Genomic DNA, 18,277 nt, shown 5'->3' with positions numbered 1-18,277 from the left:
TTTCTTTTCCTCTGTAACAGAATTAAGAAATTATTGTTAGTAAAATAAGGTTCTTTGAATTGAAGAAGATATATTTTATAGTTATTGCAATAGACTTGCAATCTTTAGGAAAGTTATATAGCATTTTCTTTGCTCTTTAAAAACAACCTTGTTATTTATATTTATTAACACAGGTAGTAAATTTTATAATACAATTGTTCTTTTATATTTTATTTTAAAATCCAAATTAATTAATTAATTTGGAGTATTTTCCTGTGGATACATGATTTGTATTCTTTCCCTCCCCTCCTCTTTCCCCTGTCCTCTTGTCAATGAGCAATTCAACTGGGTTTTACATGTATCAAGACCTATTTCCATATTATTAATATTTGCAACAGAGTGATCATTTAGAGTCCACGTCCCCATTCACATCCCCATCGAACTGTGTGATCAAGGAAATATTTTTTCTTCTGTATCACAAGTATTCTTATTAATATTTTGGGACCATTTAGAAATATTTGATAGCTTTCCTTTGATAATCAAACTTAGCAAAAAGATGATTTATTTACCCAGTCTTCAATAGAAAGGTTTAAAGTCATAGTATTCCCCTTGGTTGATTTTAATTCTTCAAATTATCAAATTTTACCCAAAAGTTTTGTATCTTTAAATGCATGTAGAGAGAAAGTAACTCATATTTGTACAGTGCGTTAAAGTTTTCAAAGCACTATCCTCAGAACTTCCTTGTGAGGTAGGGATTGCACATTTAATTTTTTCTAGTTTGCAGATGAGGAAACTGAGTCTTATATAGGTTAATTAACTTTCCCAAGGTCACATAATTCTGAAATATTAGAGGTGAGGGTCTGCCCAGGTCTTTTGTAACTCTAGGGGTATACAGCAATGTAACAGAATGAAATAATTCCTAGCAACCTTCAAAATTCTCATTGCTAGGAACCAGATAATAATTCTCAGAATATGCTAACCTCATGTACACAGAGTATCATAGCCCCAAATATGTGCCAGGCACTATGCTAAGTACATTACAATTATTATCTCATTTGATTACCACAACAACCCTCTGGGGTTAATATACTATTGTTATCTGTGTTTTACAGGTATGGAAAGTGAGACACCAGAGATTAAAGGTCTTCTCTAGGGTCACACAGCTAATGTCAGATGTGGATTTAAACTAATATCTTCCTGACTCTAAGTCTGGCATCCTATCCACTGTACTACCTTGCTGCCCCTAATCATGACATCATGACAGTTGTGCTGTTATCAAAATTATTTAAAAATATATTGAATAATTCTGGCAAAGAAATAGATTGCTGCAGGTGACAGAACCTGACCATTATAGTCATGAAATACACTTGCTCTTCTAAAAAAATAAAAACAAATTAAATTTCTTAACTGCTGGTCAATTAATTAATCTTTTAACATTTGGTTAATTCTCAATTCCCCAGGACATGACTGTTTTCTTAATGATTTCACTGTGACTTTTGCTTCTCCTTTTTAAAAGAATGTTTACCCTTTGCTGTACTGCTTTTTAGCTTTATTTCAAAACCATGGATTTAAAGGGGGAGAAATACTCAGATTATTTTTTTTCCTAACAATGTATGAGTTGACTGATTTGAATCTATTGATTTAGAGTGACTATAAAAAGCTAATTCATGATTTTATTCAGAATCTTAGCATTTCCCTCTTAGTCTTTTCATTTTTATGGGAGGAAAAAACTTGTCAAGTTTCTTTTAAAGATATTAAAGAACTCTAAGTCTGAGATTTGTCATGATTATTAAGAACTATTCCACTATTTAAATGTTTCTTCCAGTTCTGTTGTATATTTACAAATCAGGTGTTCTTACATAGGGACCACAGCCTTGAATTTGCTGTTTATTATTTTCAGTATTCTTGTGATAGGAAAATGTAGGATCATTTTGAAAATTACCTCTAATTTCCATCATTGGGAGGAGTAATAGTCTTACAGATTTAAATGATTTGTGAAATGACAAGGAAAAGAGCAATCTTGTGTAGTTTGTAAGGGCATGCCCTGTACCGTTGGTAAGGTATCTTTCCGAGCATCAGATGACTATGCAGCCTCAAAGAATTAACTGTAGAAGTATGCTGTATATCAAGATTTTAAAGGGAATTTTATTGTTAATCTTTTTCATCATTGGAGATATTTTTATTTGAGTAATAAGTTACTATTTGAGTAAAACACTGAAGTTTACCGAGAACATAGAGAGAAAGCAAAAAAACAGAACTTTGTCATATGTCATATTGGAAACTTAAAAATCTACACATTAGGAAAAATAAAAATAATTACAAATAATTTGGCATGTAAAGATCCAATTGTATAAGGTTTTTATTTTTCAAGAGTAAAAAGTCAATGATTTTTAAGTCATTGAACAACTTCCAGCAAACAGAACACAAAGAGTGCGTTGGCTAAAATTGTAAGCTGCAGAAGTAATTCGAGTGACAGTAAAGAAAGTTGTAGTGTAGAATTTCTTTGTAAATGCATTCAATCCAAATTTTAAAAAACGTTTGAATCAAAGAATCTTTATATGTTCTTAGAAATATAAGGTATTGTAGGTTAAAGGTACACTAAGACATTTGAAACACTTCACATGTAGAAATGTATGCTGGTTTTTCTAATTTTTGCATATATTTTCAAGCTTAATTGTATCTAAAATACTACTGATGTATGCACTAACCACCCAATTATAGAAATTAAATTGTATATTTTCAGTTTTAGTATTTTTAAAAATGTATCCAAAGCATGAGTATAATAATAATAATAGCTAATTTGCTAACATACATACACATGTACATATATAGAGACATTTACTATGTACCATATAAACATGTTATCATTATTATTTCATTTGGTCCTCACAGCAGCCTGAGGCAGACAAGTTAAGTGACTTGCCCAAATATAAGGTTGGATTTTAATTCAGATAATCCTATTTCAAAGCCTAGCACTTTATCTGCTGCACCACCTAGTTGCTACAATGAGTCGTAGTCATTTGGTACTTTTAGGTTAATTCTAGAATAGGGAAATTACTTACTCACACATGTAAAAAGACTGAACAGTCTAAAATTGTTAGGATTCATGGAAAAAAATAGGAAATGAAACATAAACTTATTTGCAGTTATTGTATTCTCTTCTATTTCTTCTATTTCTCAAATTCTCATTATTCCCAAAAGTTGAAATTTATATTGTGCCACATCAAAAAGGAGGAGAGCTGGGTAAACATGCAATCACTTTTAAGTGATACTTTCACAGTACTTCACAGAAACATCTAATTAATGACTTATTAGCCTGAATGAAGAATGACAAAATGAAGATTTTGTCAGTATATTAGGATCTACCTAATTACAATGACTGTTGTTTTTCTTATTTCCAAGATAAAATGATTCTTTGTTTTTTCCTCTTAAGCTTTACAGAAATTTTATTTACAGTATTGTTTCATTAACTTCTAGAAACAAGTGAGTTCCCGTCTGAATGTTGCAGTGTAATGGCAGGAGGAACTCTCACAGGATGGCATGCTGATGTTGCTACTGTAATGTGGAGAAGAATGCTAGGCATTTTGGGAGATGTTAACACAATTATGGATCCTGAAATACATGCTCAAGTGTTTGATTACTTGTGTGAACTTTGGCAGAATTTAGCTAAGGTAAATTAGGGGAAAAAGGAAAGTGAGACAGGAGAATTTATCATAAAGAAAAAGCAAAAGATCTTTTTCTTTTAAAATTAATAATGCACTATAAATTTCAAAAAATTACTTCATAGTTATATTCTTTACCCTTTTAAAAAATTACAGATTAGAGATAATCTTGGCATTTCAACTGACAACCTGACCTCACCTTCTCCACCAGTTTTAATACCTCCTCTGAGAATCCTTACTCCTTGGCTTTTCAAGGTAAGTTAAGTTTTTACTTTTGAAATAAATAGCTGATTAATATTATTAGTCTCTTAAACCTTAGAAGTAGATATGTTTTACTGTTCTTTTTCTGTAATATTTCTTTTTTCTAGCCAGTTATTTTTGATGGTACTGTTTATGCACTATAGCCAAAACTGTATAAAAACTGGTATGAATTAAAGGAAATAAAATTAAAGATACTCATAAAATTGACATCATTGAAAATATAGTTACATTTAAATAGGCAAATATTTTTACTCCCCTCTCCATTTTTGTTAAAGATTTAAAATTGACTTTTTAATTGTAGGCAACTATGTTGACTGATAAATATAAACAAGGCAAATTACATGCCTATAAACTTATTTGCAACACAATGAAAAGAAGACAAGATGTATCACCAAATAAAGACTTTTTAACACACTTCTTTAATATAATGCATTGTGGACTACTCCATGTTGATCAGGTAAATTTATACCTTCTACGAAATCCTATCCCTTTACCTTTGATCCTTGATTCTCTTTACTTATTTTATGAATTAATACTTAAGTTGGCTCTAGAAATGATGTTTCACAGAAATTTTGTTTTTATTGGTGGATACAATCTGCATTATATTTAGTGGGCATAAAATTATAAAGGCTGATTGTTATTTAGAAAAAGGAAAAAAATGCTTTGTACATTGTGTATTCATCTAACAAGCTAACAATCTTTAAGTTCAATAAAGTATAATTTTACAATTCTAAAATAAATAAATGCAACATGGCTGAAACAATATATAGAATTACAGTTTGTGATATATTCAGTCTGATATAAAATAAACTAAATCAGTGGTAATATTGGTGTCTACCTAAAGGTAGAATGAATTAATTGCCAATTTAAGAGCTTTTCTCTCCATTTCCTATATGGAACCTCTTTACAGAGATTTCTAAAGGAGCTAGCTTCCTAGATTTGCACATGAAACTAAATGGGGCCAAGAAATTAGTGTGTGCTTCACAGTTTTAGAGAAGGTGGTCTATTATATTATATACCCATTTCTAAATATTCTTCTTTCTTACTGTAAGAGTAGAAACTTATCTACTAATGCCATTTTAAATTATGGTTTTTGGTGTTCCTTTCCTCTAAGCATATAAAATCAGGAATTATTCATTTGGGAGAATTAAATTTAATCTTATTAAAATCTATTTAAATTTAGTTTTCAGTCAATTTTTTAGAGACTTAACTGAGTGTAAAACAAAGTATAAGAATTTATTTTCTTTCAGTATTTCTTAGCTTATCCAATTTTAAACTTTAATGAGTCAGTGATAGCAAATGTGTGTATACATATATGTATATATATGTATGTATGTATGTATTTGTAATAATCTTTTCCTCTTTCTTGTTCCCTCTCCTAAGGATATTGTCAATACAATCATCAAGCACTGCTCCCCTCAGTTTTTTTCACTTGGTTTGCCTGGTGCCACAATGCTTATTATGGATTTCATTGTAGCAGCTGGCAGAGTAGCTTCTTCAGCATTTCTTAATGTAAGTATTCCTTTTTTTTTCTTTACAATTTAGTAAAACTTTAACCAAACCCTAACTAATTAGAACACACCAATAAAAAATAGTTTCTAAAGGCAGTTGTAGAAAACAATAATTAGAATTAGAAGTTTCTATTAGAAATTTAATTACCTCAAATTCACCAGAACTCAGTGTTTTTTTCTTTTTTAGATCACTTTTTAGAAAGAAAACTTCAGAAGCTCTTATGGTAAAAGGAGAGCTGTTAGCAGGGTTAGCAGACCCATGCAGCATCTATTTAAATAAAGTATCGGTACTCTGAGCACTGAAGTGCAAAAGATGAAGGAAGTTGAAGTCAATAGAAGGTTAAAAAGGAAAGCCTAGAGCAGTGGTATGGAAAAAAATATAGAGGTGTTCTAATTGGAGAGACAAAAGTGGGAACCTGAAGCATATAGTGAAGAAGTAGAAATAAATTGAAATCGATGTAAAGTCAGTGTAATAGTGTTTTTTGTTACAGATTATAGCATTGGCCTGAATATTTTCTTTCTTAATATATAGTAATGCTGCTAAATGCATTTTAATGTTCTGGATTATCTGATTCTTAGGCACCAAGAGTAGAAGCACAAGTTCTACTGGGATCCCTTGTTTGCTTTCCCAATTTATATTGTGTGCTACCAGCTCTTCATCCAAACATGCCTGATATTGTTGTGTCTCAGTTCACTGATGTTAAGGTGAGTTATCTATCATTCCGATCCACAGATATTTTTTAACATCTATTATACATAAGGCAATCATCATATTAACTCTAAAGTGGACATGTTTAAATGATAGCTAGTTCTAATTTTTTTTCTATTATCCTTAAGAATCTGTGTTGTAAAAAAACCTTATTTTCAGGAAGAACCTCAAGTACTCTGGATGTTTTATGGAGTATAAGCATCAAGGCCCAGAGGCCTTTGTAACCTCTGCACAAAGATGATTCTCCACAACTGCCTTTTATTGTTGGAGTTGTTTGGAAGATAACTTTTCATGACCCAGTTTCGCCTGTTGTGATTATTCTGGGATTGGGGAGAATTGGGGAGAATAGCAGCTATATGCCCAGAATCAGACACTATCTGCCCTTGAACCTGCCATGCCAGTTGTCAAAATGTCCTCTTGTAGGGCCTATGTGGGCTTCTAGGATACTAAGAAGAGGGGGAAAAAAAACAGAAATTCCTCTGATACTGAGGAAATAAATTATAAAATGATTTGCTGAAATATTTTGATGTATGGCAAATAAATGTATGGGAAAGTTGCCTGTCCAAAAGATTACTTTAAATTCAGTCTCTTGACAGGTATGTTACAAACCTGAAATGTTATCATATTCCTGGTTTGTTGATGACAATTTCAATGTAGATATAGTATGATTTAAAATCACTATTTTTTGTCACTATTATCTAGTGGTAATTATATATTATTGTATTACCTTTTTTACTCTGGAAACCCAGAACCTAATTTTGATCATATATGCAGGATACTACAGATTATTACCTTATTGGGTGCTATACTATAAGTAACAATGCTTTTTGGAAATATTTAATTTTCCAGGGTTCAGAGTAGTAAAAAAAAATTTTTTTTTAGTAAAATAAACAAATTTTCCCTCCTTCAAAATAATTAACATACTCCCTAATTAGTTATTGAATCTCTCAAAAGAAGCCTTGTCCTAGGCACTATCAAACCTCTTCTTACAAATAGAAGAGTAGATACATGAAGACTACTTTTAATTTTTCTAACCAAAACTGAAACTTAAAGTATGTGGATTGCTCTTTTGTTGAAGTTTTTTCATTTTTATTTTTAATCACAGGATACTGCTTTTTATTTTAGGCTACCATATTTAACTTACTAATTTTGGGACCTGAAACTATTTTAAGAAGAGAGTCTTTGGGTTAAAATGTTAATAAAAAGGATACTTACAATATACTGCTAGCTCTATGTAGATGCATTTCACCTATACCAAACTAGTGAGGCTAAGGAAAATTTTATTTTTAATGAGAATAACTGAATATTAGTTTTATGTTGATCATCAAATTATATATACCAAGGGCTTTTATATATATCAGTGCACATTATTGTGTATATTGGGATAATATTAAAGAAATGTTTTTCTCTCTAAGGTGTAATGAATACATTTTAATGAAAAGAATAAAGGCTGTTTGCAGAACAAATTGGTCATATACATGAATTCAGTATAAACTAATAACAAATATTATAGTTCAGAATAGAAGTGATAATTTGAAACAATAATCTGAAAGAAATGAGAAAATCCAAGTTTGAGTAAAAGGAAGTAGAGGACTTTGAAGAGGGAGTTATATACATATATGTATGTTGTATATATGTAAATATATACACACAAAGACAAGTAAATCATTTTTGAGAGTTAGCAACTGGTAAAGGAGAATAAATAGAAAGGAAGTAATAATAAAGTTGTGGCCGTGAAGCTGAGTAGTTTAGGTCAGATATAATAGACAACAAAAGCATTATTATTTTTTTAATTAAAAATGACATGATGAAAATGATGTGGTTTATAAAAATTATGTTAGCAATATTAGAAAGAAAAAAGTAGATATCTATTATAAAACTATTCTCTAAGCTCAGGATGAGTTGATCTAAGAAACAAAGAGATAATAAAAATGTCAGGGCTTCTTAGTCAATAAACTTTTATTAAGTACCTACTACGTGCCAAACATTGTACCAGGCTTTAGGAATTGTACATGGGCAGCAACATGTTCCCTTCTTAAGGAGGAAGATTACAAACTCACTTATATATTCGAAGTTTGCGGTGGTTGTGAAGTGTCAAAATAAATATCATAGCATATAAGTGCTTCATCTCCATAATACTGTTAAATGTGTAGAAAATAAATGTGACTCTAGGGAGAAAGATCCAGATTAAAGTTGTTCAATTTATTTTTTTGTTTTTTTGTTTTTTTGTTTTTGTTTTTGTTTTTTCTTTTTTTAATTTTAAACCCTTAACTTCTATGTATTGACTTATAGGTGGAAGAGTGGTAAGGGTAGGCAATGATGGGGTTCAAGTGACTTGCCCAGGGTCACACAGCTGGGAAGTATCTGAGGCCAGATTTGAACCTAGGACCCCCCGTCTCTAGGCCTAGCTCTCAATCCACTGAGCTACCCAGCTGCCCCTCAATTTGTTTTTAATTTGTATAGTTTCATAAAACACTAAAAACCTGCATATAATGAAAAAAATTTTAATCCTGATTCATTTGAAATTCCTGATATTATCTAATAGCCATTATAATTCTAACCTTTGCTTATGATACTGATCCAGAAAACAAGTTTTCTTTTTCTTTTAGCCAGATATAAGGGCCAGAATATATAAAAATGTGTTTTCCCTTTTTAATTTTATAGCAATCAAGACTATTTATTAAGGCGATGGTCTTTTGGAAGGTGACAAAAGACTCATTTCGATAATTTACTGTCAAGAAGGAAGGATAAAACTATGAAACAATAAGAGAATAGTACAAAAGAGTAACTAAATGTTAAATTTTGTCATCTTAGCATGTAGTTTAAATTTAGATTTTGTATTGTTTTTCAGTTTATATAGATCGAGAGGTTTAGATGATCCTTTGCTTTGTGTCAATATACACTGGCCATTTTGCACATTTTGACATAATTACTTCGAATTCCATGTCTATTTTTATGGCACTTTTCTTTATACTTTTTCCTACATCTTCTCAGTCTTCGTCAGATTATTTGTTATATTATTATCCGTTTGTATTTTTAAAATGTTTTTATTGTGAATTTGACATTTATCAGCAACATAGAAATATATTTTCTCTTTTAAACTTCATTTAAATCTTTTTTTAATTACTAAATATGTTTTCTTCCCCTTTCATTTTTCCTTCTTGCCCTAGTACCAAAAAAGGACCAGAAAAACCCTTAAGTAATATTCATACTCAAGCAAAACAGATCCCCATATTTTTTCAGTGAGTTTACCCATTCACATGCACAATTTTGATTGAGAATTATGTTTCTATCTGTTACTTTTCTCCTTCTTTGTTCTTCCCTTCCCGTTTGCAGTAAAGAAGGTGGTCAAAGAAAAGGAATGTGATTAGCTTTAAGAATCTCTTATTAAAGTAGTCTGATCTCACTTCACTTCACTTTAACCCTTCTTCTAGTCAAAGAAGCCTAATCCCTAGCTTTTATTCTTTTTTCTTTTTTTTTTTTTTGGTTTATAGTCCTCCTCAGTTGTCAATTTGTTTTGCTTGTGACTCCCTAACTGTAACCTCCACCTCCCTGTCTTCTCATTTCTTGATTGAATTTAATGTATTTCTACACAAAATTATTTGTATTCTTGGCAGTCTTTGAGTGGGTGAAAGTAGTTTTATCTGTTTATCTTTGGTTTTATTTGTCATTTTTCCTTCTAGTACATTTTCAGAATTTTATTGGGGAAGATCTTCAGCTCCCCTAGTTTTTACCATTGTAGCCTTCTTAACTATAAGTTTATTTTTTGTATTGGGCAAGAGAGTGACATGATCATACCTGTTTTGAAGATATTAGTTTGGTAGCCATGTGGTAGCTTTATTAGAGAGGGGACAGACTTCAGGTTAAGACCAAACAGAAGGGTATTTTAATAATTCACACCAGAGGTAACTAGACTTGTCACCCTGTGACACAGGTCTCACAGCTAATAAGTATCTGAGCCAGAATTTGAATTCAGGCCTTTCTGATCCAAGTTCATCATTTCATCCACTCTACCATCTAATAAACTGGAATCTAAGTCAAACAGGAGAACAGTCTGGTACTGTTCCTTTATCCATTTTCAGTTTTTTGTGATTGTTTATAATAATATCTATTTTAAATCAAACATTGACATTTCCTCAGTCACTAGTCTACAACCATTTATATACTGTGTCTTTTCATTCTTCTAATTTGGTATTGATTTTGATCTTTTATCAAAATCACTAGACATTATCTAGTGGCTGATTTGAAAATTACTCCCTTGGCACTTTCTTGTCTATTAAAATATAATTAATGTAATCTTTTTTATCATAGAATTTAAAAATTGGAAGGGACTTCAGAAGACTCTTTAGTCCATCCATGCATAAAAGGAATTCTCACTCTGGCATTATGGATAAATAATCGTCTAACCTAGGCTGAAAGAAATAACAATTAGAGGAAATATACCACCTCTTGAGGAAGGTTATTCCAGCTCTTTGTTTAGGAAGTTTTTCCTAAAATTGAATATACATTTTTGCCTCTTTTACAATTTCCATCTATTGCTCCTCGTTCTGCCTTCTAGACTCAAATAGAACAAACTTATTTCCTCTTTCCCATGACAGCTCTTCAAATATTTCTTCACAGCTATTATGTCCCTATTCCTCTAACCTCCTAGTCTTTTCTTCTGCAAGCTAATTTTTTAATTTTAAAATTAATTATAATTTTAAAATTCCTTTATTCATTCCTCATATGTCATAGGACTCAAACCCTGTTAGTATCCTGATTGACCTTCTCTGCATACTTCCTAGCTTATGTCTTAAACTATGGTGCCCAAAAAGGAAAATGATGTTTTGTGAGTTCTATTAAGGACAGAACACAGTGGGTATCATCTTCCTAATCCTGTAAGCTATAGGCTACTAAACACAACCCAAATTTGCATTAGCTTTTTGGCAGCCATATCACACTACTGATTCATATTAAACTTAACTAACTCCCACCACCCCCCAGTTCTTTTTCATAAAAACTTATTGTTATGTTTCTCCTCTCTATCTAGTTCGATATTATACTTATCCCTATTGAATTGTTCTAGCCCAGTGATGGAGAACCTTTTAGAGATGGAATGTTGAGCCCCACCCCCACAGGGGAAGTAGGAAGCATGCCCATTGGGCTGCTGGGTGGAGAGGCAGATGAAGTAAAGAATGTCCTCAACAAGTGTAGAGAGGAGGAGGGGAATGGTCCAAGCCCTCCCCTCTCTTACAGCTCTGCCACCTGTGTGCTTCCATTGGGCTTCTCGGCAAAGCAGCAGGAGATATGGAAAAATGTCATCAGGCATGGTGGAGAGGAGGAAGGGAGCAGCTCCTCCCAAGTCCCCTCTGCCTTTCCAGTAATGAACTCTGGGGGCTCGGGGAAGGGTGGCTGAGTGCCCACAGAGAGCACTCTGCATGCTATCTTTGGTACCCATGCCATAGAGTCACCATCACTACTCTAGTCTCTCAATTCCCTTTTGTATTCTGATCATCTTTTAGCTATTCTGATCAGTTTTATGTCTTTGATAAGCATACCATTTTTACCTTTATCCAAGTCATTAATACAAATATAAGATAGCATAGGCCCAAGAGAATAGATCATTGAATTGCTCCAGTGGAGATCTCTTGCTACACTAAACATGAACCATTAACAATTTACTCTTTGAATCTGACCATCATAATTCATGATTGTATTACATCTAACCCTTTGGTAAAATCTGGACGAGTTATAAACATTCCACATTTTCCAGTTTAGTAACCATACCAAACAAGGAAGTGAAATTAATCTGGCATGACCTGTTCCTACTCATTATCTTTCTGGCTATATGACTTCTACATTTCTTTCTTTCTTTTTTTTTTTTTTAAACCCTTGTACTTCGGTGTATTGTCTCATAGGTGGAAGATTGGTAAGGGTGGGCAATGGGGGTCAAGTGACTGAGGCCAGGTTTGAACCTAGGACCTCCTGTCTCTAGGCCTGACTCTCAATCCACTGAGCTACCCAGCTGCCCCCTACATTTCTTTTTAAAATTTAAATTGGTTGGTGAGTTTCCTAGACAGGTGAGACAAATCCCCATTTTTCTTTTTAATTTGAATTGTTCTTTATCTTTCTTCAAGAATTTCATTCTTGAGCTCCTCCCAAGGCCCCACATTTACCTTCTCATTGTACTTTATTGAATATGCTACCTTTGAACCTTGTAAAATTTTAGGTTAGTAGGATCCGACTAACATGAATGTGTGAACTTGTTCTAAGAAAAAAATTTAATTTGCAATAGACTAAATAATGATCAAGAAATCTAGTAATAGGCTCAGTAGATTGAGAGTCAGGCCCAGAGGTGGTAGGTCCTGGGTTCAGATCTACCTCAGACACTTCCTAGCTGTGTGACCCTAGGCAAGTAACTTATCCCCCATTGCCTAGCCCTTACCTTTCTTTTCCCTTGGAACCAATACACAGTATTGATTCTAAGACAGAAGGTAAGGGTTCTAAAAAAAGAAGAAGAAATCTAGTAACAAATTAAGAGGGATCTGATTTCTTCCCTTCTGGAGTAAGTGAAGTCCATGGATAAATAAGAAAAAGGAGCTGCCTGAATAACCAGTCAAGCCAGTGGGCTTTTAGCATGAGTAGAGGTAATCCTGAAATATGTGTGATCTATAAAACTCTGTGTCCTAAGGCAGAAATAGAAATGATTGCCCCCCCCCCTAAAAAAAAACCCAGCTCTTGGAAGCTTCGGAGAACAGCAGTGACTATGACAGCAGGTACTCACCTTGCACTCAGATTGGAATACCCCTAGTTTTCTGTTCTTAGATGCTATAGAGGACCCTGAGTATCAAGCTCTCTAAAATTCAAATTTCCAGGGAATTTTAATCCCAAGAGGTAGAATTCATCACATTAATCTAAGTGACTTAGATATGACAAGCATACCAAAAGTACAATGGGAATCAGAGCTTCAACCTAATGCAAAGCCCCAATTTAGGAACTAAAACTGGAGATCTAAGTGATGCAAAGAAAATACTGACCAGTATTTTTAAAAAGTTGTTATAGATCAGAAATTCCCCCAATGGTGAAAAAAATGCAATGAGTAATTTGAGGGAGAAATTGGATTTTATAGTTATGACAGGAATGCATAGATGAAATGAAACAAGATATTAAAAAAAATAAAATCTAGAGAGAAAATTAGAAGAGAAAATTGTAAATTTTACCCAAGTAATACACTCCCTTACAGGCCAAACAAATCAAAAAGTCTATGAGACAGTAAGAAATATTAGACAAAATCAAAAGTTTGAAAAAACAAAATATCCGATGAAATAATTTAAGATTCATTAGATTCTCTGAAAGCCATGGGCACTGAATTTCAAGAAGACACAAATGAAAATTGCCCAAAGCTATTAGAATCAGGGGGCAAAGTAAATATAGGAAAAAAATCTACTGATCACTCCTAAAAGTTATCCCATAAGGGAAAATGACCCAGAAAATACCATACCCAAAATCCAGATTTCCCAAATAAAGGGTGGGGGGAAACAAATGCAAGAAAAAAGTAGTTTGAGTACAAAGAAACCACAGAATCATACAAGATTTGGCAGCTTTTCCTATGAGCTAGAAAACATCATGGAATATAATATTCCAAAAGACAAAAAATAAAAGTTTTCAACCAAGAATGATGTACTCTGAAAATCTGTGTTTAATCTTTCCAGCTAAAAAATGGATCTTTAATGGAATAAATGACAAAAAGACTGGAGTTGAGTAAGAACTTTGAAATGTATAATTGGATCCCTAAGAAACCTGGAAAGGAAAATGTATTTGAGCAAATGGAAAGGCTACAGAATTCTATAGTGTTAATGTTCTAATAGACCTTGATTGATATGATTCTTTCTTCCAGTATTATGTTCATTCACTGGAAAAGGTTCTCACATTTAAAGTTAATATTTATATACTCATGTTGACGAAGACATAGCACAGGTGCTGGGGTGGCATGGAGAGGGCTGCTCTGTTCCCCTTTTCCACCACACTTGAGGACGTTTTTTGGTGGTGTTTTTTTTTTTTTTTTGCATGCCCCACCCCTATACCCTTTTCTTGATTTCTGCTAACATCACAAGCAAGTGAAGCACTCTTACTGATCACCCAACATCTCTTGCCACATAACCAGCCAATTTTTTCTTTCTTTTATAAAATCATTTGATTAAATATTTTGTTACTTTTCTTTGAACTATGTAATTAGTTATACATTGCCATCTACTCACATCTGCCGTACTCCATTGCTCTCTGTGATATTTTTGATTTTTTTTTTGAAGTAAAAAGTCTGACTTAAAGGCAGTGAGACATGAAATATGTGGAAATCAATAATGTAAAGAATTCCTAATATTTACCTAATATTTACAGGAAAATCCCAAATAAAATTTTCAAGGGGGAGTTTTCATTGAATTGGAAAAAATTTTAAATTATATAGTAAACTAACTCATCACTTATATACCTGTTATATGAGTAAAATAACTGGATTTATTTATGGGCATTGGTGCTAGTCAGAAATGTTGTTAAAGATGGACTTGCACTGCTGGTACTAAGCCAAAAAATTGAGAAATGGATTAATAGAATTGAATAGAAATGTTAATTGTCCAAACAAATATCTATGGACCATCGTTGTCAAAATATAAGTTGTCAAAAATAAGAACCTATAAGTGCATTCATTATTTGTAATGTATTTGTAATGAGAGCTAGTCATTTCTATAATAACGTTATATATGTGACTGATATGAATGCTCATTAGCAATAAAATATGTTCATTTTCTATCACTTAACCATTTTTTCCTTTGTTTTAGGAACTCATAATCAAAACTATGTTAAGTTCAGCAAGAGATGAACCCTCCGGTCCTGCAAGGTCAGTCAGAGAGTTACTAAATTAAGAATTATTCATTTTGAAGACTCCAATTTATTCATTTTGAAGTTGACTCATTATAATCTGAAATATTTCATAGTAGCCAGCCTACATTTTAAATTGATTGTGAACACTTATTTCACTACTAATTTTTATCTATATTTGAAACCTGATAGAGTTAAAGAATTAATTTTGGTTATTTATTAGATTATAAATCCTTGGAGCATTTTAAAATTCTAATTCTTTACAAGTTTTTAAAATATCAACTTTGTTTTGATTGGGTTGAAAATTTTTATCTAAGATGAATCTATATAAATCTATTTGAATAATTATATTCATATAGATGTAGATATTATATGTCATATAAGAATATAATACTGTAATTAATTTACCTTAATAAAATATCCCCAAATTTTCTTCTTTTTTAATGTCCCTTGTCCATATCCTGTGTCCTAACTATGAATGTCCCAAGGCCTATTATGGGACATCTCTTCTTTCAGTATTCTCATTAACTTCCATGAGCTTCCTTCAGATTACTCTCAAACTTGAATATCCAGCCCTCACAAACCCCAGTGCTAAATCTTCACCTGGGCTCTATCCATAATCTATCTCTTGATAATACCCACTCCTACAAACTTCATAATTTCTTTTGTAATCATCTCTCACTACCCTCATCTTCCAGTATGCAGTTAATTGCTAAGATTTTTTTTATTCTACCTCTGCTATATCTCTTGTATTGTTCCCTTCATATAGTCACTCACCTCTTAATGCCCTATTCAACTTAATGCCATAATTACATCTTAACTGAATTGTTGTTGTAGTCTTCTAGTTGATCTCCTGGCCTTCAGCCTCCTCCCTTTTAAAAAATTAATTCATTTGTTAACATTTGAATATCCATTTAACTCCTGCCTTCCTTCCTTCTCTCCATTAAAGAAGGTGTCATTTGACAAAAATATTTGTATATATAAAACTATGTCTTATTTCTATTTATCAATTCTTTCTCTGGGAATGGACACACACAAGTCATTCTTCATCAATATTTCTGTTGTTATATTAAATGTTTTCTTGGTTCTGTTTGTTTCACAGCTCATAATTTCATGTAGGTCTTTCCATAATTTTTTTTTTAACCCTTGTACTTCGGTGTATTGTCTCATAGGTGGAAGAGTGGTAAGGGTGGGCAATGGGGGTCAAGTGACTTGCCCAGGGTCACACAGCTGGGAAGTGGCTGAGGCCGGGTTTGAACCTAGGACCTCCTGTCTCTAGGCCTGACTCTCACTCTACCCAGCTGCCCCCTTTCCATAATTTTTAAAAAATTAATTTGCTTGTCCTTTCTTATGGCACAGTAGTATTCTATCACAATCATATGCCACAACTTGTTTAGCCATTCTCCAACTAATCAGCATCCCTTCAATTTGTAATTAGTTCTTTGATACCACAAAGAGAGCTGCTATAAATATTTTGAACATAGTTTCCTTGATCACCTTGGGAAATAAACCTAATAGTGGTATTGCTCTTTAATTCATCCTCTGCATAGCTGCTTGGGAATAATGTTTCTAAAATACAGCCTTGACCATTATTACTCTACTTAAATCTCTAACAGTTTTCTCTTGCTTCCAGGATAAAATACAAACTTCCCCTTCTCTTAACTTTTGAAGCCCTTATAATCTGATTCCAGATTACCTACCAGAAAGCGTACATCTAATACTGTACATTCCAGCCAAACTGGCCTACTTTCTATTCCTCAATCTTAGTTTTCTATCTCCTGCTTTGGAATAAATTTTCATTTGAGTTTGGAATGTACTTCCTTCTTATTTTTATGGAAACTGTTATCTTTCATCAAGGGTCTGCCTGTGTTAGTGCTCCTGCAACCTAAAATATTCATTGATGTACTTTTTTTGTTTATGTATTAAATCTCTCAGTGAAATTTTAAGTTCCTTAAGGCCAAAGGACTATTTTCCTTTTTGTTCCTTGCATACCTAGCCTCATACATGATAAATACTCAGTGAATTTTTCATAAATTTATAGAGTCATAGAGTAAAAACTGGAAAAAACTTTAGAGGTCATTGAATCCAATCTCCTAATTTTACAGATGAGGAAACTGAGGCTCAGATAGGTTAGGTGAATTCCTTAGTCACACAGCTAGTAAGTACCCAAAAGCGAAATTTGAATTCAGGTCTTCCCAACTACAGATCAAAGAAACAAACAAAAAAAATTGATCCACTTTACTACCTTGCTTCTCAAAACGCATTGCTCAATGTGAGGTACATGCCCTGAAAATAAGAGTGTCATGCTATACTGATTAAAGTAGCCAGTATAGTGTTTTTGGAAGTGAAGGGATAAACAGGAATTTTAAAAAATAAAATGTAGAAATAGGCCAAAAGGTATGTTTATTTGAAGATGAATTCTGTAGTATTTTCTTGGATAATTGCTAAAATATGCCTCCCCAAAGAACTCTCCTTTTTTTCACAATTCTCAGTTTTAGACTATTAGAAAACTCATTTAACAAAATTTAAGGGGCCAGAGTTCAAAAACCTCAAAATTATGGTTTTCTGGAGGCAAAAACTATGAATAAAACACAACTTCTTTTAAATGCAGTTGAGGGAAGGATAGATTATCCCATCCAGTTTCCCCACACTAGCTTTTAATCTGAGTTTAGAATCAGTGCCAGATTTAAAGTGAGTCAGGCTGAGAAAATCCTAAAATACCATTCTCTCTGTTGGAGGGTATACAGAACACTGTAGAGATAGTACAAGCATTCTCCTGTTCTTTCCCATAACTCCTTTAAGTATTGAATTATACAATGTTGTATCTGGAAGGGATCTTGGTGATCATCTAGTTCAACACGCTCATTATATAGACGAGAAAACAATATCCCTCTTGATTTTCCTAGTCTCTGTCTTAGGATAATAGTCTACAGTCCTGTTTTATTAAATGCCATAAAAGAAAATGTTTACTTTTATTTATTCATTACCCTATGTCTATTAGACATACAGATATGTCTGTCTGCCCTGACATCGCATTTCAGGCTAGATACAAAATAACTTCTATATCAAGTTACTATTATTACATGGGGAGGCGGGCAATATTGTCTTTATATAGTTTATCAATCTGCTCATTTTTTTACAAGTATCAATTTAATGCAATTAATGACAAAAATGTATTACTTATATTTACCAACATAATTTCTAGTGTATGTAATGTATAATAACTCAATCTGTACTACATATGCTCTGATTTCTTTTGTAATAATATTTTATTGAAAATCATACCTACTTTTATACTAAGG

General features: G+C 32.6%; 1 protein-coding gene across 5 annotated transcripts in view; it reads left to right on the top strand.

Annotated features, from left to right (window-relative positions):
* Nucleotides 1-18,277, top strand: part of RALGAPA1 (Ral GTPase activating protein catalytic subunit alpha 1) — a 314,150-nt gene that overhangs the window by 171,832 nt on the left and 124,041 nt on the right. For all 5 annotated transcript variants that reach the window (XM_044664768.1, XM_044664769.1, XM_044664766.1 and 2 more), the window contains 6 exons: nt 3,457-3,650; nt 3,798-3,896; nt 4,204-4,359; nt 5,286-5,414; nt 5,993-6,118; nt 14,936-14,994. In XM_044664768.1, the coding sequence (XP_044520703.1) occupies nt 3,457-3,650; nt 3,798-3,896; nt 4,204-4,359; nt 5,286-5,414; nt 5,993-6,118; nt 14,936-14,994 (763 nt within the window). The remainder of the gene's footprint in view (nt 1-3,456; nt 3,651-3,797; nt 3,897-4,203; nt 4,360-5,285; nt 5,415-5,992; nt 6,119-14,935; nt 14,995-18,277) is intronic.

The sequence above is a fragment of the Gracilinanus agilis genome, chromosome 2 (assembly GCF_016433145.1).
Source record: "Gracilinanus agilis isolate LMUSP501 chromosome 2, AgileGrace, whole genome shotgun sequence".
Classification (NCBI taxonomy): domain Eukaryota; kingdom Metazoa; phylum Chordata; class Mammalia; order Didelphimorphia; family Didelphidae; genus Gracilinanus; species Gracilinanus agilis.
This window is presented reverse-complemented; position numbering and strand designations above follow the sequence as displayed.